The 23332-nt window shown below is 41.8% G+C and overlaps 2 protein-coding genes across 4 annotated transcripts in view; one reads left to right on the plus strand and one right to left on the minus strand.

Moving 5' to 3' along the window:
* Positions 1 to 3427: 3427 nt before the first annotated feature.
* Positions 3428 to 14059, minus strand: RCN2 (reticulocalbin 2). Of its 2 annotated transcripts, none has more exons than XM_056499515.1 (7): positions 13836 to 14059; positions 13613 to 13718; positions 10670 to 10866; positions 8129 to 8230; positions 7300 to 7396; positions 5495 to 5637; positions 3428 to 4224 (listed from the first exon to the last, which is right to left on the minus strand). In XM_056499515.1, exons 1-7 carry the CDS (start codon positions 13935 to 13937, stop codon positions 4072 to 4074), a joined length of 900 nt encoding a protein of 299 aa, XP_056355490.1. In that variant the 5' UTR covers positions 13938 to 14059; the 3' UTR covers positions 3428 to 4071. The 2 variants fall into 2 exon arrangements, with proteins under 2 accessions (XP_056355490.1, XP_056355489.1); XM_056499514.1 differs by having other exon boundaries at positions 8129 to 8242; positions 13836 to 13998.
* A 4153-nt stretch (positions 14060 to 18212) lies between these two features.
* Positions 18213 to 23332, plus strand: part of SCAPER (S-phase cyclin A associated protein in the ER) — a 132774-nt gene continuing 127654 nt past the window's right edge. The window contains exons 1-3 of one of the 2 annotated variants that reach the window (XM_056499517.1): positions 18213 to 18292; positions 20078 to 20153; positions 21598 to 21715. In XM_056499517.1, the coding sequence (XP_056355492.1) occupies positions 18237 to 18292; positions 20078 to 20153; positions 21598 to 21715 (250 nt within the window). In that variant the 5' untranslated portion in view covers positions 18213 to 18236. The other variant, XM_056499516.1, reaches the window with a different exon arrangement.

Genomic DNA, 23332 nt, shown 5'->3' on the forward strand with positions numbered 1-23332 from the left:
TGGTGTGGGTCCCAGCCCAGGCTCTGATGAAGCAGATTTGGGTTGATTTGGGTCCCTGCTCCCAGGTTGTAATGGTGCTGGGTTATGTCCATAGGTTGCTGTGCCGTGCAGGGGTAGCCAGGCTTTGCAGGGCCTGAGAAGAGGGACACAATTCCCTATTCCCCTCTGCTCTAAATAGGAACAGCCTCCAGCTCTGAAATGCTCTATCTCAGGATTGGGTGAGTATTTTGATGTGGGTGGCTAGAGTTCTATGAAGGGTAGAAAGGCTGAATCTGTGGGGCTGAGGCAGGGAGAACAATCAGTGAACCTCACCAGGCTGTGAAGGCTGTGATGCCATCTGCTGAAACCCCCTGAGCATCCTCCAATCCCCCTGCAAGTGATGTCAGTCCTTTTGAGCCAAGAAGCAGCATTTCAGGGGGCAAGGAAGGGGCTGAGACTTGTCAGGATGCTCTGGACACCTGCAGGGCCTTTCAGCTGCCCTTTCTCCCTCTTTTAAAGGGGATTTTAGCCTAACCTGACAGGCTCACTCAGAAATTCAGCAGTGTCAGCAAGGAGCCTTAAGTGGAACTGTTTCCTGGCAGCCACTGCATCTCCTTCCACAACTGCTCTTGGAGGTTAAAAATCAGGTGTTCCGTTTGATAAGGCCAAGAACAACTTCCAGAGGGTTTTTTTCCCCAGTAATTAAATTATTTTGCAGCAGAATATACCAGTTGAATCCATTCTGTAGTAAAAAATAAGGGTAAGTCTGATTTTAAAAAATGTTTTTAAAGCCCTCAAATTTTTTCATTCTTTAGAATGGAAGTTTCATTTAATTTTTAACTATATACTACTTTGAGGAAAGCTTTTTCTCAGGGATTTGGGTGGCAGATTTGGATTTGGCAGTAGGCCAAATATGAAAACAGCATCTACAAACATTTTTGTGTTCATCTAGGATGCCAAGCAAGACATTCTTCAGAGGAAATGTTTCTGATTTTGGGGAGTCTGATCGAGTAGACAGTAAACCTTTTATTCTACATAGCAAGAGGATGAGAGAGTCTGTGAAAAGAATTAAGGCAGAATATAAAGAAATGCTGATCAGATAATCCCAGAGTTGAGCTAGTTGCAATTTTCAGAAGTCCTCAAGTATATTGTGGTCCCTTGGAATGGTGTTTGGGAAATACCAATGGAGACTGGAAGGCACTGGTGCAGTCCTTCCCAGCCTCCAGAACTGCTTTCAAACAACTGCTGCAGTGCAGCCATGTCCAAACTCCAGCAGCCCAGCCCCTGGTGTGTACCTGAGCCCCAGAGCCTGGGGACAGCAGCAGCAAGGAAACACTGACAGAGGAGATCCATGGCTAAAACAGACACAACTCAGCTGCTGAGCTGTGCCCAATGTTCCAATCCCATACTAACGGATCTCTGAATTTCCATGCAGGAAATGTCAGGGGCTTGCAAATTGTCCTCAGTCATATGTTGAAATCACCTTTTCTGCGAGGAGCCAGTCTCTGTTCCCATGGAAACAGAAGCTGCAGCCTCTGAACACCTGGCTTGGTTTGTTCCAGCTGCTGTGGCTGTGACTGGAGGCAGCTTCAGCACAGCCCAGACCCCACACCAGGGCTCTGCTCAGCTCTGGAACTCAACTGCCTTTGCTCCTCTTAGAGGGAATTGCTGCAACAGCCTTCCAAAAGCACTCTCACAGTGCTCACAGCGTTCTGCTCCAGTAAAACTCATATTTAATATAAAGATTAATTGCACAGGCTCTGTTCTTACCCCTTATCTAACATTTCATAGCAGTTTCTCACAGAGCACATCACTGAAAGGTGGACCCTGTTCTGCTGTTTTACCCAAGATCATCAGCCTTTGCTATAATCACAAAGAACAGGAAGGGATTTCCTCTAGAATTAATAGTGATAATTTGTATATAATAAAGTTATCTGTATCATAGAAATATGGGGTCTTTTCGTGCTTGCTATGTGTCTAAACTATCCTTACCCCTGAAAATGTTCCAAAGGCAAAAAAAAGGAAAAAGGGAACTGTGGAAAAGTGCAAAGTCATTGGGGCCTTGAATAGCACAAACAGGATCGGGTTGTTCTTGGGAGAAAAGTACAAGTACTCTGGGAAAGAGAAAATGAAATTATTTGGTTTTTATACCCCTCTTCTTGCCATAAATTCAGGTACCTGCTGAAAGATGTTTTTTATTTCTCTGACACCTCTTGAATGCTTTATCAATACACTGGCTTTCTCTAGGTCTTAATTCAATACTCATTTGCAAGTACTGCACACCCATTGGCCAAGCTGGCAACGCTGCTGCTGCTGAGGAGGTTTCTGTATCTCAAAAGCACCCTTGGATCTCTGTACCAAACATACCATCTGCAGCAGGTCTGCCCCTGGACCAAATGCCCCTTCTTCAGCAGCAGTGACTTGTTTAGCATGATGAGAGGCAACACTTCAGCTTCCTTCAGCATGTTTTAGCCAATAATCTGCATATGTGTTCATTTGGAAACATCACCACTCAGTTTATAATTTTTTTGTTTTTTTGTTTTAATATTCCTGGGCAGACTGGAGTTATTAGACTTTATTCTTTTTAAAAAACATCAGATCTCACCATCACTATGGCAAAAGCTGTAGTCATTCCCAAGTAATTGACATAAAAATAATATGGTTAGAAAAAAAACCCAATCACTAAAATTGAAAAAGAGATTTGAATTTATATCACTATGATACCTAAAAATGTAGTGTATGTGGTTTTGCTCTGAATCAAAATTTTTAACCTTCTACTGGTGACACATCAGCACCTACCCTGAAAGGAATTCCATTTGCTCTGAGCATAATTAAGAGGTGGTATCCTGGGAAAAGACCAAGGCAGAACTAGCTGCTCAATAGAGCTGGGAGGAAGGAAAACATTAGTCAAGAAGAACATTTTGAGAGCATTACAAGAGTTATTTATGTAGGAATGAAAAAACCCTAACATACTCCACACAAGCTGTTCTGTGAGGCTTTGTCTTTGTCTGGAATACTCAGCTTATTTCTTTCCAGGAGACAGAAGTGGCTATTTGGACTTTCCTACACTGAACCTGTCGTGCCATTAACCCTCCAGACTATTTCAAATAATCACAAAATGGGACAGCACTCACTTGTGGAGCTTTCAGCTGAGGTTAACTTTTAGAGGTTATTATTACAAATATTATTTATGTAATGCCTTGATGATTTAGCCTTCCATACACCAAAAATCAAAAAATAAACACAATTGCTTTTGCAAACTTGTCCAGAAAATGCTAAATGCACACCTTGCTCTTTTTGAATCTTCTTTATCAGCCAGATAAGATGACACATCTCTGGTTGATAAAGCCAAGAATGTTGCCACTGGACATTATGCACATTGCTCATATCTCCAGGAGCTGCTATGGGTGACCCAAGGTGAGAAATAAATGTACAAAACACAGAAAGGTAGAACATTTTAAGTTTTAATCCAACAAATGAAAAGGTCTTGACACAGTAAAATACCACTGTATTGCCAATGCTCTACAACTGTACATTAAAAAAATTTCTTGTCTATAGATGTAAAAATAGCAAGTTTTATGATAGAGAAAAAACACAGTATAGAAACCATTCAAAATCAAGTAGAAACCTCTTAAACAACTGAGGCGTTTATGTAAGTATACATAATGTATGAAACAAAACACAGTTAATACTAACTCTAAACATCTCCCCCACCTTCCCCACACTCTGCCCTAATTTAATTGATTAGAAAAATAGTAGTCTCACTTACTATATTGTGCATTCTTTCAGAACCATCTAGATTCTCCATTTTCTTCAAGTACAGCAGAACAACTCTTCACAATACAGTACTACCCTGAAGTAATTTATTTCCCAACACTACAGAATTTTGATAGCAAGTATTTCAGATTAATTTTGAAGGCTCAAAGAGGCCCAGGAAATTTGCGGGAGGGCAATTAAATTTTGAATGCAAATTATTTACACAAACATTAGTGTACTGTAATTACAGCATAAAACTTGCAATGCAGCTGATGAGTGCTTTTAACAAAAGCTCCAAATGAAAGGGAAGAAAAAAAAGATTACAAAATAAATAATCTAAAGTTCTTCATGGTAGAAACGTTCATCATGAAGCTGCCTACCATAATCTGTTGCTTCGCTGTTAAGAAACAAATCCTGGTTCTTAAGAATTTCTTCTTCAGAAAGTTTTTTATCATCATTCAAATCCATCTCTTCAATGAGGTGCAGAGCCTGTAAAAGAAACAGACCACCACATGCACCAAGTTAAAACAATTCTGATTTTTTGCTTATTTATCTATTACAAAAAGAGGGAACTTTAGCAGTAAAATGAAGAACCAATTGCAGAATATTTTACTTGCAGCTTATTCACCTTTATTTCATAGCTCAGAGCTAACGGGTGCTCTACTGCACCTCTTATTTCTGAGAAATAGGAGTCCTGATATTACATGGGCTTTGTTTTCATTTGCTGAACATCTCCAAATACAGTGATTTAGAGAATCCTTCTGTTCCTACTTTTCCTGATTGGTTTGGCTCAATGTAACTGAGCCAAAAATAACGGGGACTAACGTCAGCCAAGGGCATTTTAAAAGCACTCTGCATGGCAAAAGCTGAAAGATTAATATGACAAACATCTTGGCCAACACATGTCAATTCCTGAAAATGGAAGAGATAGTAAATGTTCTGTTTTTATGTTACTTAGCTACTATCATGGTTCCTCAAGTAATTCTGAAATGCCGAAATGGAAGTGTCATATTCTGACTTCAAACAGCAGTTTATGACTGAAATCAATGCTACCTTCTCTTTAGGACAGGTGACTTTGCTAAGCCTTTGTATTACCCAAAGGAAAATCTAGCACATTAGGGAAACAAATAAAACCTTTAGAAGAAAGGCAGAAGTCCTCTCTGCCGCAGCCAGGGACTGGAAACTGCCACAAAAAATAAGCTAAAATGAGAATCCACTTAAAAGCTATTATGCTGTTCTACCCCTGATTAAACCATTTTAATTAGCATCATCAAAGTTTGCTTTACACCATCTTGAATCATAGAGTACTTCCATTTTCTTGTACTTAAAACAAGTTTTTAGTTCTACAAATTATGATGATTTATCCAGTTAGAAAAATTACAATCAATTTCTATTTCAAAATTATGCAGCTTCTTTTGGTAGTGCATCTCATTAGATTTACCTACAACTAAAAACTTTACTTATTAAAATTCTGTACCCTTGAGTCAAAGCAGATAAGCTATTTAAACATGTACAAAAGCACTTTGTTAATTTACAAACACACAATTAATAGGAACTTCACATTTGCCTAATGCAGTTAAAGGACCTGCATTCCTTGTCAAAGTGAAAAGAAGTGAAAAATATATCCAAAAATATATGCTACTGATATTCTTTTTCAATAACTAAGACATGATGATTCTGAATGCTTCTCTCATTTTGCTGTGATCCTTCAAAATTCTCCTGCAGTAATTAAAACCTAACCAGCAGTCAAACCACGAACCTCCTCTTGTGCAATGCCCTGATTGTTGGGTACTATCCAAGACAGCAGCTCTTGGGGGTTGAGTTTTCCATCGTGATCCTTGTCATAGTCATTCACAAACCGGTCCTTCTCAACCAGGATCCATTCAGGATCTTCCCTTGCAGCTAGTAAGACACAAATGTCAAGTTTAAAGACACTCTTCACTTCAAAGCATAGTTTTTCATCTTTTCTCCTAGGCAAATAAACTTATTCTCATAAAACATCACCTAAAAGTGAAGTCACTAAACAAAAACAAACCTTAATGGGCAGAGGAAAGTAAGGAAAGCAATTTCATTTACTGTCAGTATTTATTTGCACACCTGTATGATACTTACCCAATGTACAGGTACTGCATCCCGCAGCAATCTTAGACTTGTCCTTAACTCTTCAAGGAATTAAGAAGTAATACATCAAAACTATAAACACTGCAGACAAGAATGAACTGGCTTTCTAAGCCTCATAAAGTCAGAAGTAGCAGATATCACAAGAAGGTAAGCAACAGTTTAAAAATAATTATTTTCTTTTATTAAAGAAGAAAAAGTGAAGTCTCTCCTTTTCTAACACTTGGTTTTGCAAGAAGATTTTCCCTTTATGTCACAATTCAGCATACACTGTTGCCCTAGACCACGAAGTAATTATGAAATCAGAGCCCCCATGCAGCCTATTAGTCATTTTAAAGAGTGCTGCAGGAACAGTGTCTGCAGGAGAGGAAAGCTGAAGTAGTTGGTACAATCACAGCTGATTCCCAAGCCTTGCTAACAAGTTGTAATGACAAAGCTGTTATCTTCTCTATAACTGCAACAATGTCACTCCTTTCCAACAACTTTTTATAGACTGGCTTGGAAAAGCTTTCTTTCATGTTAAAGCAGGAAAAAGATGAAGAACGCTGTAGTTGCATCAGAGATCTGCTGTTTTTACTGGCTCTGACAAACAAAGATGGTTATAAAACATGAGATTCCAGGTGGCTGATTAGAGGGAAGAAAAACAGATTATTCCCCTGGTTCTCCATATCCTCATGTGGCTTACACAATTCTCCCCAGCTAGGATGCCATTCAGAATTAGCACTCCTTTGGGCCAGGCAGAGTTTCCACAAAACTGAAGTTACTGGGCTTTCTAGAATGGGAAAAATAATTTGCCCTAGCTTTTAGAAAATCAAATACAGTGCGTAAAATATTCATTTAGAAACATTGGCAAGCACCAGGTAAGTGCCCTTCTTCTTGTCAAAGAAGGAACAGATCAAATTTAAAGAAGGGCAAGATTGGAAAAAACCAAATCTAAGCAAACCAGAGTGAAGGCAGCAATCAGGCTTCTGATACCTGGAACAGGGAAGTGACTCCTCACACTTGCCCTCCATCCCTCTCCCAACACACTCAGCCCTGTCCTTCCAAAGCAAGGCTGGCAGCTGCCTGCTCAGGCTGAGCAAGGCCAGGGCAGTTTACCCCCACATTCCTACTAGCTGGATCTGCAGATGTGCTCAGCTGGCAGATATGGCTGCACCTTGCTCCAGCTGCATCCTTTGTGGTTAGGAATTCACTTCAGTCTTTCAGAAAACAAGAAGCAACTTGCAAGGAAACTGTGGGATGGGCTACAAACAAACCACCACCAAATACACGAGGCAGACTGAAATAAGGAGTCTACTATGCCAAGTTCCAGAAAACAGTATTCCAAGACAGAAAATCTTACTCACAATCTATAGGTGTAAGTGTGAAAAGCTGAAAATAAAGGTGCGTTCAAATTCTCCCCATTCCAAACACTATTGTTAGTTCCCCCTTCCCTTTTTTCCTTACTTGGGTCTCTTCTGTAATCACCAAGGAATTCTTCCAGGCTAACAAATCCATCACCATCTTTATCATGTTCTTCTAAAGCCTCCTGAATGACAAAGTCCTTTTGTATACATACAAAGAGCAAAATTAGCAACTCATGATCAAGAGAAACAGCACTGAATCATTTTAGAGCAATGACGTATACCTTAAATGAAAGACTCCCTCATTTCAAATCTCTTTTTGTGTTTTATGCAGACTAGTGCAGTAATTGCTTCCTGTGCAATAAAACAGATCGGTCCTTAAAAGTTTAGAATGTCAGATTTCATGAAAACCAAATCTGAAAAGTGTCCACAGAGCTGGAGTCCTTCAACACAATTCAAAACTGCAAAAGCAGCTGAGAAACATGAATATGTACAAAGCTCTATCGTCTCATTTCACTTTTCTCATCTGGTGGGTTCACTGATTTGCATTTCTGCAACTTAATTGAATTGCTAGGAGAACTAGCAACTAGGTTGGTCTTTTGTCCACCAGAGAGCCAAAACCGAAAGCTAAAATCTCACTGATGGATTTGCAGCCTAACAGAGCTGAGAGGTGGCTAAGTCAGTCCAATCCCCAAAGCCGGGGATATTTATGCAATCCTAGTCCTTGAAATAGATTTCAAAGAAAAGCACTGAACTCCTGCTCCAGCTCCTGCCCCCCAGTACTGGATGCACAAGACATTACCTGATTTTTAATTTGGGCTGCCCGAGCCATATCCATAACTGCTCCACCTCCTGTTGTACTGGGGCTAAGGGCACACCCTGCAAAGATCTACACAGACAGGCTGATGAAGCTGCTCCCCCCTAAGTCTTACCGTCATGTACTCCACTTCTTCGGGATGCTCAAATGCAATGTATTCATCCACGTTGAGAGCAGGAACATCATCTCTATTAGCTTTCTCAAAACGCTTTTTCTCCTTTAAATGAAGCTTAGAAAATAGATTTAGTTAGAGCCCTTACTGGAAAGGAAAAACAACATAATAGTAGCTGTCTGTAAGCTCATTAGGATATTAACTGTTTCACATTACCTACTCATATTATACTGATGTTAAATTGTCACTCAAAACAGCTCATTGAGAGTAATTCGAACAACACTTTTAATTGAGGTGGTTTTATTCTAAGAATCGCAAAAACCCTGCTTTTTTCAATTTAAGGAGCCATTTACAACTGAGGAGAGGTAATGAAAAGACCAAGAATTCTCATTTTCATGTGGGCATCCTCTTCTAAGTGTCACCAATTCCCAAAATAACAAAGTGGAGTACAATGATTACAATTAATGACAGCCATTGCAAATTCCAAAATTTACATTTTAAGGACACTTAACCTTCTGGATCTACATCTTATTTATGTCAAGGGCTGTCCGCAGTTCAGAGAAGGTCTTGAAAGATCATGCATGTAAAATGTCTTTTCTGAAGCCACTTTAAGGCCAGATTCCTTTACAACAGGACTGCTGTCCATTACATGTGATCATTTAAACAGAAGTCACTTCTCTAACCTTTTTTAAGTATACATATTAGCATGGCTTTAAAAAAGAAATAATATCTAATATAAGCAGGCAAGTTCTTATTTCTGAATGTCTTGTACTTTGTATTTCTGTCTTCCAGATATGCAAAGATTTCCTATTTTTTTTCTTGTTTTATTTTGTACGATCTCTTTAGACAAAATACAGACCCACACCATTGACAACCGACTTCTAGTCAAACTGCTCATGGTGTGAACAACAAAAACCTTGGAATCCCATCCTTAGGTGTGCTGTGCTATCAGTGTGAGTGATCTGGACTTGGGAGCAACCAGGAAATCAGAGATCAAAACCACAAATAACCATTTGAAATTGTAATTCTGATTTATACCCTACCTATTGGCATTTGACTCTCAATATCAGGTAAGCTGATGAACACAGAGGATAACATGTAACAAATACAGTGTAAGATCTCAACTATTCTGCAGCATAGTTAAATGTTCTCTTAGAGAAAAGCTGACTTTAGCTGAGAGTTTAACTAGGAAGGCAATCCCGAAGGATTACAAGAAGTACTATACTGCAATGTAAGCTTGAAACATTGAGGGAGAAAGTAAATTTTCCAGTGTTTTTTGGGAAGCAGTGAGCAAGGCCGCCACCTTCTGGTAAATTCCTGTCAATTCTGAACTGTCTCTTACTCTTTCATCTTGATCAGAGCAGGACCATTAATTTGAAAACATAAGGAAAATGCTGAAGGTAGCTGACCTGTGCTGCTTGTACAATGCTGCTCATTTACAATCTACCTTGGAGAAGTCAGCAGGCAGGAAAACCCAGCAAGTAGTCAAGTCGTAACATGAGCAACCAGCTCTATCCCAGCTCATATATCTACAGCTCTCTATGTATCTATGATGGCAATGTATCAAACATGGTATCAATATTTTGACTGGAAGTCTCTCTGGAAGTCTTGTGGTATTTAAAAGCTGTGTAATTATTCAGTTAGGTGACATTCCAAGCTTTACAGTTTGTTTCTTCACTGTGTAAAATCCTCTGTTCACTATATTAGTTTCACTTCTGCTAACATCCTGTATTATCTACCACTACTTTACTAAAAGTAGAAAAAGTAATCCTCACAGAAAAAAATAAATCTCTGGTCAGAATAGTCTAAAAACACACTTATTCTCTTTCTGGGAAACATTTACATGTACTTATAAATGTGGAACTTGAAAGGAAACAAGTTTTGCTACGTGGTGGCTCTTGGTGAACCTTTTCTCCCTGCCTCTCTTGCCTCTTTCCCTGCTTAAGCATCGGCTTTCATAGCTGTGATTCACACACAACTTCTGTGTTTAAACATCCATTTTTATCTGTGGGAATTGCATTTCTGTAGCTTAAAACTGTTTGAATTGCTATTGCAATTTCTCTGTGGGTCTCTAATGGACAGGCAATCCTGACAGCCCACACTGAGTGCTTGAGCAGTAACTGAAAGAATGGCTGGAAGTGCAAGCAAGGGATTACAGAGATTCCTTCTGCTCCAGCCCCAGTGCTGCTGAGATCCTGCTGAGGGCAGGACCCTGCTGGGCTGCAGATCTCACCCAGTGGATTGCAGCCTGGGTTTAAGGTGGTGGCTGGAGACCATGTTCTGCTGTAAGACCGTCAATAGACACATGCTCCACTCAGCCAGCAAAGTACACCCAGGAGGTACCATTTCACTGTGTCTTTATTTTGTCAGTAGTAGCTTTAATACTCCACTACTTTCCTTTAATTACTCCCCTATCTCAGAGAGCACAAAGTGTTAACATACACCAGCTGCTCTGCTTTCTCTACCCATCTTGTTCCAGCACAATGAACAAACATTGCTGCCTTTGGCCAACAGCTCACAGGGGCTGCTGCTGAAACATTTTACCTGGCGAAATGATTCTTCTTCTTGATCGTCCAGGACAGCATCCTCATCAAAATCAATTACACGATCATACATTTGCAAGTTGTACTCCTTCCAAGACACCAATCCATCACCATCTTTGTCATAGTCACCAAAGTGCTGCTTAGCTTCTTGTGTAACATAATGCTTAAAAGACTGCTGTATCCAGGAGCTCAGCTCATCTGTGAAAAATATTAAAAATGTAATAAAATAAAGAAAATCAGAATCATCTGCACCATAAAAATTGTGAAGATCCCATAGATCTATTCTGTCTGGAATATACTTTGCAATTCAGATAAAAGCATATAGGCAAGAGATTACTAAAAGCAAACCAGTGTCTTTGTTCCATGCTGTGGCTTTTTCCAAGGTAACTGAATGAGGGAACGGATCACAGCTACAGACTTCAGGGAGTTTTTTAACGGTTATGTGACCTTGACTTTCCAAATCTGAAGGAAATCAACACTATAGCACCATTTCTTTTTTTTCCAGAGCATTATGAAACTGATGCTGAGTATGGTTTAGATGGACAACTCTACATGTAATCTGGTATCCCAAAAAACATTGTTCCCATCACTCTCGGACTTCTTTTGAAAAATCCACAAACTGAAATAAAACTTAATTTAGTACCATTGCCTTAACTACCCAAAATAAAATATTAACTGTTTATGTAGAGCTATTTTCCCTTTACTAGGGGCTAAAATCAAGCCTCACATAGTTTGGAAAGGTTTTTTAGCTGCTTGTTTTTATAGAAATGTAGCTAAAAGAAATAAAACTTAATATACCAATGAACTGACAGAAATACATTAAAGTTACTTCATTTAGAGAAGATTGGGAGAACATATTCTCCCAGTATCTCTAAGTTATTTTCAGGTGCCTGGAAGGGAAAAACATCTTACTCTGCATTGCAAAAATTATACACCCTAATCAACTCAACTGAAATCCCGCTCTGAAGAGTCATGATGACTAATAAAGAGTCCTATAGAAATCACTACTTTGACGCAGAAAAATCTTACATCATTTTAAAAATATTAAAGTATCTTATCCTGTCCTTGGCAGAGGCATCAATACAACTTCATTAGGTTTATTTAAATATCCTTGAAAAACAGCAAGGGATTTTTAAAAATGCATTTTGAGTACTGAATTTATATTAGCCAAGGGAACAGCTTGCTAACAGATTCTGTGAATTGATTGAACATGCAGAGGTGTGCATGCCAGCAAGGCTTGTGCACAAACCAGCAATGCCTTACAAGAAATTGCAATATTTCTTAAAGATGGGCACCATCAATGGTTTATTTCCCAGCATTTAAGGTGTGAGGCACATCCATGTGACCACATAATGCCCAGTGCCATGAATCAGAAATATTTAATACTCCAACATTAGAGAAGCAGCATTAATATATTTCATCTTCTCCTACAAACAGCCTCCAAATGAAGGTGCCACTAATAAGGAAAATGTTCTCAAGAGTTTTGCAATACACTGAGGAATAACTGAGTTCAAAAAGCTTAAGCACCATTAAGTTTCTTAGTGTAAAAACACATTCCACTGTGAGTTCCACTGTGAGCGGAAGGAAGGCAAGTTTTCATTAGATTGAGAATCAGATGCAATATATACACCATGAGGTGGAATTCCTATACTTTATGTGGACTTTTCCCCTTAAAGCCTTCATATTGTGAGCTGTCTGTGGTGTATGTCAGGGATTATCCACCCCACTGAAGCTACAGACTATCTCGCCTCTACACAGTCCATGTAGGAACACTGAAATCAGGGTGGAACTGATTAAATTCAGTGTGAAAGGCATAAAGTGAAGGGCATTCAAAAGACAGTTCATCTTGTCTTTAAAACAGCATTTTGTCCTCTCACCTAGAAAGCTTCCAGCATGTTTAGTATAATTTTAATGTAATACTACTGTTCTGGCATTTGACCAAGGATTCTGCTTGCTTTGTGTGTGCACACGAGAGACTTTTTTGTCAAAATCACAGCAGAACAAAAAAAATGTTCATAAAGAGGTTTAAAATTAAATTAACATTATCATAATGATGAGCTAAAAGAAAGGGCCGGAGTTTACCATGGAGTTCCTAAGTCTGACTGACAAAAACCTGTCTGGGAAGAGCCATTTGATATTGTATTATGATGAAATATGACCCCTCAATGTCACTTGGTGTCATGAGGTACTGAAGCACATCTGTGTGGTATTGTGGCTGCAGTACTTTCTTTCCATCTTAAACCTGCTCTCTGATTTGCACATAACAGGATTACAAACACGGAAAGCCACTTGATTCCAAGTAGCTTCAGACATGCAAGGAGCATGTACAAGTGCAAAGGATGTACCTTCCACTTGATACTGCTCTGACCTACACTAACTCTTGCTGGCCACACTCCTTCCCTCACAGAATGGGTCAGGTTGGAAGTGACCACAGTGGGTCATCTGGTCCAACCTCCCTGCTGAAGCAGGGTTATCCCAGAGCACATGGCACAGGGTTGTGTCCAGAAGGTTCTTGAGTACCTCCAGTGAGAGAGACTCCACAACCTCACCAGGCAATCTGTGCCAATGTGCAATCTCTGCACAGGAAAGAAGCTCTTCCTCATATTCAGGTGAAATTTCCTGAGCATGAGTTTCTGTTCATTGCCTCCTGTCTAAGTAGTTGGCACCACCAAGCAGAACCCGGCTCCATCCCCTTGGGACCCTTCCTTTAGGTATTTATACACATCAGTGAGGTCCCCTCTCGGTGGTCTCTTCTCGAGTCAAACAGAAACATTAGGCACCGAGATAACCTCTGTATGAGCCTGTCAGTGTTTCTAACTCAACTGTGCAAGGGATCGTGATGTTTTTCACGGGGATCCTCCCCAGCACAAGAGCCACGGGCTGTTTCACGGGTAGAGCACCTTTTCCTCCCGGAGCAGCCCGGCCCGCCCGGCCCCCTCGTTACCCTCGCTGAGCAGCCCGTCCGCATCCGCGTCGATCTTCTTCACGATGTTCCTCAGCCGCCGCTGCTGCTCCTCTGGGCTGAGCCGCGCGTACTCCTCTGCCTCCTCCTATGGAAAAGCAACGCGCCCCGTCAGTGGCTCGGCTCGGCCCGGCCCGGCCCGAGGAGCGAGCCCGCCCCGCGGCCCCGCCGCAGCGGCAGCCGGCCCCACCCGGCCCCAGCCCACCTGCCCGCCGAGCAGCGCCTCTCGGTCGTACTCGGCGCGGTGCTGCCCGCTCGCCGCTCCCACTGCCAGCGCCAGGCCCAGCGCCAGCAGCAGCGGCCGCATCGCGCCGCCCGCCCAGAGCGACCCGCGGCGAGGGGCGGGGAGAGGCCCGGGGGCGGGCGGGGGGCGCGGCGGAGGGTCGGGCCCTCGGCGGAGGAGGGTCGGGCCCACGGCCGCAGTCGGCCGGAGGTGTTACTTGCGCGCAGTGTTTGCGATTCAGTAACGGGAATGGGCCTCTCTCGCCCGGGCCTTTCTGGTCTTCCAGCGGAAGGCACCAAATACCGTCAGGATATACTGACAATTCTCCACTTTTTAAACGTCAGTGAGGCCTGGCAGACTGAAGTGACTTACCACAGTATGATTGAGATGAAGGAACGTTTTACATGGTAGGAGTGACTCTTCGAGATGCCCTGCACAGAACGAAGAATTGGGCTGGTTGATCCTGATGGGTCCCCTCCAACTCTGCATATTCTGTGATTCTGTGATTACCAGAATTTTATGCAAGCATCAACAAACCCTGCAAGGGGAAAATAATAGAAAACAAGGTGTCCAAAAGCTTTATACCAAAAAGGAACAAGCATTGGTCTTGCTTAAGGGTGCAAATCACAAGTAATGCTTCTTAGACAAAGAGAAAAGGAAGCGAGGCTTTGTAAGAGTTATTTATAAGGTGGATCAATACAAGTTTTAATAACTGTTCAACACAGATAATAGAAAGCTGTAAAATAAATTTAACCTCATTGACCTCTCAGACAAACTGAAAATACATCCAGTAAATGAGCAGGTGCATCCCCAGGAATATCATTCCCACCAGTTGTCACATGAAATTGGGATTGCTGTGATCCCAACCCCACTGCGGTCAAATTAATCATTGTTACTTGGTTGAGATTTATGTAGGACCATCATTAGATCTGCTATTTCTCCTTTCAATACAAGGGTATTTTCAAAATTCCTCCTTTAACCAGAAAGAAGTGAGGTTAACCTACCTGTGTTTGCACAAACAGTTGTTCAGACAGAGCCTCCAGGTAGTGGAAGTTGCTGCACTCTCCAGTCCCTTCCGTGGTGACAGCGATGGACTGCTCCAGTTCACCTCCAATTCTATTAACTGTGAAGAGCTACGACAGTTCATTTTGAAGATCCAAGGTAAAATATTGCAATAAATCAGTAAACGTGTTATTGCAATTTCCTGCCCATATAAGAAATGTCTTTCCATTAAAAAATCTAATAGTGAGTTAAGTCTAATACCTTTTATTGGTTTAAATGTCAAATTTCCCATCAGTATTTAATAAATCACATATACAAAATGTGAATTGAGTCCTACTACTTGTGGCATGTGTAGACAAAGCAAATCCTATGAGCAATCAAAACAGAAACAAGATTTGATTAGTTTCTGAAAGGCACTTGGGATGCTTTGTTTTCTTTGTCTGATGCATTGCTAACACTGCAAAAAACCTTTTTGTTGCATATCTCAAGGGCTGACAAGTGTATCAGATTGGACATTTCAGTGCCTACACAACTTGCAAAACCACATTTATTATTATGAAATTCATTATATACTATACATTAGGAAAAAAATCTGGATTGCAGCAAGAGGGAAGGCAGAGGGAATCATTCTTCTCCATGTCAAAATACAATCCAGACCCTTCCAGCACACAGGTAAACCAGCTGTATAATAAAATTCATATCATTCTGGTATGAATACGGGGGAAGAGAGAGGCTTTTCTGTTCCCTCCATTATTTTAACCACATGCATGGCAAATGCATCACTTAAAACTTAAAACATAACTTAAAAGGGAGTATCAGTGAAGCTATTTTAAAATCAGAATTCAAATACTATATAAAATCTTTTTAATGTGGTGAACTTCCTGACTTTTTTGGAAAATCTGCCCTTCCTTCAAGCCTAATCACATGCAGTGTCAGAATTTGGAGCCATTCTTTTGGTTACCAAAAAAATGAATGTTAGAAGGTCATGTTCAACACAACTTCTTCTCTGAGAGATCTGCAAGTGTAAATTGGGTCTGTTGGACCATCAGCATGAGAACAGTTGTCCAGCAGCACAAACACCAGTTCCTGAACAGTTATTTCTAACAAGTCAAATTATCCATCTGGTGTTCACTGTAAGTTTTTGACATTTCTATATTTCAGTTTTATAAATCACTGCCCAACTTGAATAAGCCTTAATTTGTTTTATTCTAATGCATGTCATTTATACACTGTCAGAATAAATGGATTGACTAGCTTTATTTAGATAGGCTTCCATTTTGACATATTCCTCTTATTTTATTGTTATTACGTGTCAACAGTTTAAGCTGTATATGGGACCGTTTATCTAAGACGAGCATGCAAAGATTATAATTCTTTTTCTATTACAAAAGGTGTTGATTTTGGCACATAGATTTAAATGAGGGAAAAAGCTGAGCAGCAATTTATTTATAAAGATCATCACATTTAAACACCTTGTGTTTGGATTTCAAAGTGACATTTGCTTTAGTAATACCCAAATACGACTTCTTGAGTGTTCTAATTGTTTCATAAGACTTTGCAGAAAGTATTTTATACTCTACAGACATTACTGACCTGTTTTTCTAGTTCTTTGCATTTTGAGCAGTTATTAATATCTGAGGAAACAGGTTACAAAAGGAGATTCTTCTGATGCTGTGCCTGATTTGGCATCAAACCAGAACAGCAGGATTTGATGCGACACAGTATCAGGGCACTCAGCGCAGCCACACACTGAGGAGGCAGCTGTGGGAACGCTGACTGATAAATAATAAACAAGAACATTATCAAAGGCTGGCAGTGTGAGGAATTTGGATGAGACCTTCATGGCTCAGCTCTCAGCTCTGAACCATGGGTGAGTGATGTATCATTTCTGAGAGATGCTGTCAGTGCTGCAAATTCAACTGAAGCGTGTGTGATCTCCCAAGCCATCTATTCCCAACCTTGCAGGACTTTTAATGTTTTAGAGATGACAACCTGAGCTGTCCAGGTTATCATTTAGGTCTCTTTCTTCTCGCTGTTCCTGTCACACTGAGGAAAAGGGATTATTCTCTTCACATCATGCTTTTACATGCTTGAACACACCTATCACATTCCCTTTTGTCTTCTTTTGGTTTAATAGAGTCCACTTGTCCTATGTTTCCTCACAAATTACATTTCCTAGGCCTCAGACCCCATGAGGAAGGCTGGCCTCTTCACAAGCCCCACCTGTCCCCAGGTACAGTGGGCAGGCTGGACACAGCAGCCCAAATCACATCTCAGTGTTACACCCCAGGATTAGGTGCCTGTATTATACCTACACCCACACAGTTACTGACTGTTCCCTTTTTCCCAGCTCCCAGCATTGGGGAAGGACTGGATGCTGAGGAGCTGACTGCCATGACCTCAGTGATCACACTGGCACAGGAAGCCACAGCAGGCTGACAGCAGCGGAACGTGAGCCCAGGTGGGCAGGCTGATGGCACCTGGGCTGGACCAGCAGTGGGGTGGCAGCAGGACCAGGGCAGTGACCTCTGTCTGTGCTGGGCACTGCTGAGGCCACGCCTCAAATCCTGGGGGCAGAGTTGGGCCCTCACAAGAAGGAAGACATGGAGGGACTGGAGCATATCCAGAGAGGGAACAGAGCAGGGGAAGGGTCTGGAGCACCAGGAGCAGCCGAGAGAGCTAAACGGGTTCAGCCTGGAGCAAAGGAGGCTCAGGGGGACCGTGTTGCTCTCCACAACTTACCGGCAGGAGGTAAGGGTTGGTCTCTTCTCCCACACAATCGTGACAGGGTGAGAGGGCATGGCTTCAAACTGCACCAGGGGAGATTTGGGTTGGACATCTGGAGGAATTTCTTTACAGAAACAGTGATTAGACATTGGAACAGGCTGCCCAGGGAGGCAGTGGAGTCACTTTTGGAGGCGTTTAAGGAAAGACCAGACATGGCGCTTGGTGCCGTGGTCTAAGTGACAAGGTGGTGTTCGGTCGTAGGTGGGACTCGATGATCTCAGAGGCCTTTTCCAACCGAATCGATTCTGGGATCGCACCCCAGCGTTTCCTCAGGGTTGTGGGCAGCCCCGAACTGGCCCTGCCCGAGGGGACGCGGGAATCGCCTCAGCGGCCCCCTCAGGGTGGGGCAAGGCCGGAGCGAGGGCTACGCCGGGAGTCGGGCGTGACCCGAGGAGGGGCGGGTGGAAGGTGTGGGCACGATGAGGGCACCATCTCACCGGCGGGAGCCGGGCATGAGCCGAGGCGGGGCGGGTGGAAGGTGTGGGGATGGTGAGGGCGAGGTGAGGGCAGCACCTCCGGGGCGGGAGCCGCGCATGCGCGAGCCGGGCGGGCAGGCCCGGCGCGGCGGCGGGCGGGCGGGGCCGGCGGGTTGCCATGACGTCAGCGCGGCGGGACGCGCGCGGGCGGGACGGCGCGGCGCGGCGGAGAGCGTGAGTGGCCGGCGCGCGGGCCCGGCGCGAGCGGGCAGTGCGCGGCAGGCGCGGGCAAGATGGCGGCGGGCCGGCCTCACCCCCCCTCAGCCCCACAGCTCCGGGCGCTGCCCCGGCGGGCGGCTCCGCCGTACGGCCCGGCGAGACGGGGCAGGGACAGCCTGGTTGCTACAGGCGACCGGGAGCGGTGGGTGTGGGTCAGGCCGTGCTGTGAGGGGGAAACGGGCTTTCCGTCGGAGGCAGCCCCTACCGCCGTTCCCGCAGTGCCGGAGGGGAGGCTCGGGCTCGGCCTGAGGGGGGTCCCGGTGCCTGTGACCCCGCCGGTCCTTCAGGCTTGTGCAGGCCCACCCGTCCGGAGTGGGAGTTGTGTGTATGGGGGGAGAGGCACCCGCACTGAGGGTGAACTCACTGTGAACTCGTGCAAAATACCACATTGTGTGTGACTATGTGCATCTCAGAAACTACTGGTGTCGTTCCTAGCTTAAACCCGTGGTCTTCCTTAGCTGTCAGAGATAAAATCACGGCTGACAGCACACACAGTGTACCCAAGGTCCGTCTTCTCAGTGCAGTTCTCTAAATAGAGATGCTTGTTTCTGCATTATTTCCAAATGCACTACACTACTGGGAAAAATACGTGGATTCTCGTGTTTTCTCATCTAATGCATATGTCAGTTTAATGAGCTTTTATTTTCCTTCCTTTGCAATCAAGTTAGCTTGGTATATGAAAGATGTTTTCTAAGATGTTTTGGTGTTTGAAGACTCAGTGGTGAGTCTGTTCTGATGGCTGAAGTGATGGAGAATTACAATATTTGTTTTCAAAAACTCAACTTCATCCAAATGCAGAACATTTTGGTTTATATGGGTTTAGTAGGTTGTCTTAAGGCGTACAGATACCTGTGGGCTTGTTGACAGACACTGGGCTATATCCTTTTAGAAAATTCAGCCATTTATGTAATGAGAGAACAGGTGAACAGCCTGCTTAAAGCAGTGTCATTCATGATAAAGGCCAATAAAATCTGACTTTGGATCTGGTTAAAGGTCAATCTTGTTTTTTTGCATAATTTCAGATAATTTAGAAGTGTCTGTAATTTCCATTTAGCATCTGATTCTTCAGACAAGTCTGCACTCAAATCAGTAGCTGTTTAGAATTTATCAACCTTGAATCAAGGGTTTAACTTCATTTCAGAATTGTTAACACTGTTCCTGGCAATTCTTGATAAACCTATAAATACTTACTCCTTTGTACTTTGTTCATTTGTGGCAATGGTTCTGTGTTAGAGCTGCATAAAATACTCACTTTGTAAGAGCTGACTTGTACAGGAGCCTTCTCATTACACTTAAATGAGAACAGAAGTCTCAGTTTTATTTTGCTTCATCAGTAATTAGCTGATGCTGATTGTTAGTGCATCTCTGATTCATTTTCTTTTTGAAATGATAACCAATGTGCCCAGTTCTCTGTCACAGGAAAGATTATTCTACATACATCACTATTCTAGAGCAGTCCATGTAATGATTAGTTTGAAAGTTTTGATAGTGTTTGTACTATTTACTGTCTAACCACATATAAAATTAGATTTTCCTGTAGTGTCCCTCTCTGTTTGTTCTCTTCTTGGGCTTTTGGCTGTTTTTAGTAAGGAGCAATGCAAACACTTTACAAATAAAATTATCTTCTGACATCCTTACTGTGTTCATCTGATGTCCATGACCTAAATGCTACCAGCAAGCTAAAAATAGTTTTGTAAGTGGTCTGGAGTAAAATAATTAATTGCATTTATTTTGACACAGGTATGAAAACTCAATGGGGTCATCCAAAAATGTAATAAGTGAGCCTGTTGATGCAGAGGAAGGCTATAACATGATGGTAAGACATTCAGTAGCTATAACACTAGATGGTAGAGTACTTTTTTCAACAGCAAGAAAAACTAATTTTTCATATTGGGATTCATTCATGAATCAGCTCATTTGTACCTTCCATGAAAGTCTAAATTCTAGGAGCTTAGTAAGTGTTGTTCATAGACACTGTAGAGAGGAACCTTCCAAAAGGAGTTTTTTAGTAGAATAAATGTGAGTATTTCTTCAGTTTTTCATGTATGTAATATATGTAATTTGCTGTTTCCCAAAACTTCACAGATACAGCAGTGCTGTTTTTTCTTGTGTTGTGTTGCCTGCTTGTGTCTCTGGGCAGGTCTGTGGAGCACTAGATGGCACACTGTGACTTCCAAACAGGCAACTGAAGACATCTGAATGAGAGAAACACAAGTTAAAAACTGTTAGATTAGCATTAAAGTAAAAGGAGTTTCTCATTTGTGTTGTGTTTCCTGCTGCCCTAATAAATTCTGGCCACTCAACTTCGATATTTGTTTTTGTGTAATTTTACTGTATTTTCTTTCTAAAGATGTGGAAGTGGTTACAGGCTTGAGCCATATGATGGTGAGAATAAAAGGAGGAAAAATGGAATTCCTGATTAGTCCTATAGAAAATCAGTCTGTTCATGCCTAAAATAATACTTAGGTTTATTTGACTTCTTTGTGGCTAAGTTTGCCAGTGTTTAAAGCTAATGTGGTCAGCAGTTTTGTGCTATCACAGTACATAAGTTTATAATCACCATAGAGAGTTTGGCTTTGTTGCAAATTACTTTCTGAGGATTAACTTTTCTACACTGTAGAAGAGGCAAGATTTTATCTGATTGACATCTGTCAGTTGATACAAATACTTCTTAGTGTACTTGGCTTCAAATATCTTGTGATGGTGCATTTTATAAGTGCAAAGAACTATGTTTATTAGGTAAATGAGGTGCATCCCCAGTATCTATAATTCTGTCTTTGAGTGGTTGCAGCTTTGTAGCAACAGCCCATCACAGTTGCCAGGAAATACTTTCTAGGTTCAGCTGGGATTTTATACGTGTTTGAGAAGGTTCCCATATAGCTCGTGCCTTTCTCCAGCCAACACATATATTTTAGCTTGTATAATTAGTTCTAATTGACACAGGGTAATTAAAACATTTGTGAAGTCTGCTGTGATGCTCCAGTGGCTTTGACAAGCGATTTAACATGAGTGATGTGGTCTAAACATACCCATATTGAGGGCTGGCTAGTGACTCCCATGACATGCTGATGAATAAATCTGCTTCTGTACAGAAAGGTGGGGATGAAAATGGATGCATACACCTGCTTCAGATATTTGAGGGAAATTCCGCACCTGTGCACCCCACTTTGGATGGTGTAACCATGTACTGGGTCAAATTAACATGTCAAACCAAAGATTTCTCTTTCTTGTGTGCCCATGCATGTATTTCTTGTTTCCAGGCTTCTTTCCAGCGCTCTAACAGCCATGACAAAGTGAGGAAAATAGTGGCAGAGGAGGGACGGACAGCAAGGAACTTGATTGCATGGAGTGTCCCACTGGAAAACAAGGAAGATGATGGTAGGTGTTCAACAGGCTTCCACCTTTGCACTTCCATTCCTCTGGCAGCTGGAGTTGCTTTTCCTTATGTAGAATTTCTCTATTTAGGAATGTTCAGTTTAGCATCCATAGTATGATTTAGAAGTTTTTTTCAAAATGTGCCTTGCAGTTGGCAGATCACTTTATAAAACCTTCCAGATTACAGATTAAGAACTGTTCTAATTTGTCTGCAGTTAACGTCTAATACTCTTTTCTTCTGCTGATATTATCAGGATAGTTGTGTAACACAATGATGTTGTCCTGAAGTGATCTCTTGTAAGTGGGGAATTCAGAATCGTGGGGATAACTTAGAACAGTCTAACAAATTCCTCTCTGTCTTCTAAAACAAAGAAATTTGGAAGTTTCTTTTGGGATCACTTCAGCTTTGGCAAATGCCAGTGAAGACTCTCTAAAGAAAGGGGATCTGTGGGGACAGCTTTCCGTAATGCAAGTCCTCAGAACAGTTTTGTTACTGTTGTAATTCTCTTTTGTGGTATGATGACTTAAGGAGCCAGGAATTGACTTTTATTTTTATCCTACTCAAGCTGTTCCAGATGTCTGAATGATGTTTTTGAGAACTTAACCTCAAATATTTTTGGAACTGCATGTCCCTGTCCAGGTGCTGCAGCTTTTGAGTGTCAAAAAGTAAATTTTTTTTTTTTTATACTGTGAAGGTAGTTGAGCATGGGAACCAGTTGCCTTGAAAAACTGTGGGCATCATCTTCATCTTCCTTGTGCTTCCCTCAGCTCAAAACCTCCCTGGCCATAGCTCTGGGCAGCCTGGAGGTTCCTTCCAATATCAGCTGTTCTGTGATTCTGCCAGTGGAAAAGATATTTCCAAGAACTGTGATGTCTTTAGTTACAAGATAATTCACCCTGTGTCTGATGCAAAGTTTAAACTGTCTTTAGGCAGAACAGAATTGGGGCCTTAAAGTCTTTCCAGGTTCCAGGTTATACTTGTGGGGAAGGTAGTGATACAGATGTGTGTGGTAAAGGAATACGTAGTGTATTTCTAGCAGCATTTTTGAGCAACTTGTGGGTTGATTCACTTTCTTTGTAGAGTCTATTATTTTTTATTGCTATCTTGCTTATGATATTATTTTAGAAACGTTAAGACATTTTCCTTAAAAATGACTGTGAGTTGTAGATGAATGTTTGCTCTATCAATTTCTGCTAAACTGTGATAAATTAATGTAAAAGTTAATTTTTAGCTTTCATTAAATAATAGTTATGTACAGTAATTAAAATCCAAGTAGCTGTATTAATTTTCTTCTCTTGGTTGTATTTAGCCTCATTGTAATTTTTAAATTTTGTCAATGGCGCTTTCTTGTTAAAATCTCTTAAATTATAGGCTGACCTTTTTGCACAATGCAAAGGATCTGATAATTATTGTGTGATGGAAAATTTGCCTGTGAAAAGGAGCTTGTGGTTAGTGAAAGCTTGGCAGAGCCAGGTCTTTTATCTCTTGACCCTTGCCTGGCATGGAGGGTGTTTATGTCACTGAGCTCTTGTTCATTTTATGCTGATCCTTCCAGATGTGCTGTATCCCTGAGGGATGGTACAGCAATATTATGGATTAGAGATTGTGTAAATCTGACC

Source organism: Oenanthe melanoleuca, chromosome 10, assembly GCF_029582105.1.
Source record: "Oenanthe melanoleuca isolate GR-GAL-2019-014 chromosome 10, OMel1.0, whole genome shotgun sequence".
Lineage (NCBI taxonomy): Eukaryota > Metazoa > Chordata > Aves > Passeriformes > Muscicapidae > Oenanthe > Oenanthe melanoleuca.

Bases quoted from the DNA above. Each gene is read 5' to 3' on its own strand.
- RCN2 (XM_056499514.1), bottom strand. From the start codon at position 13,937: ATGCGGCCGCTGCTGCTGGCGCTGGGCCTGGCGCTGGCAGTGGGAGCG. The intron at 8,243-10,669 runs GTAAAATGTTTC...CTATTTTCTAAG, and splicing joins AAGAAGAATCATTTCGCCAG to CTTCATTTAAAGGAGAAAAA. The intron at 7,397-8,128 runs GTAAGACTTAGG...TGTATACAAAAG, and splicing joins AAGAAGTGGAGTACATGACG to GACTTTGTCATTCAGGAGGC.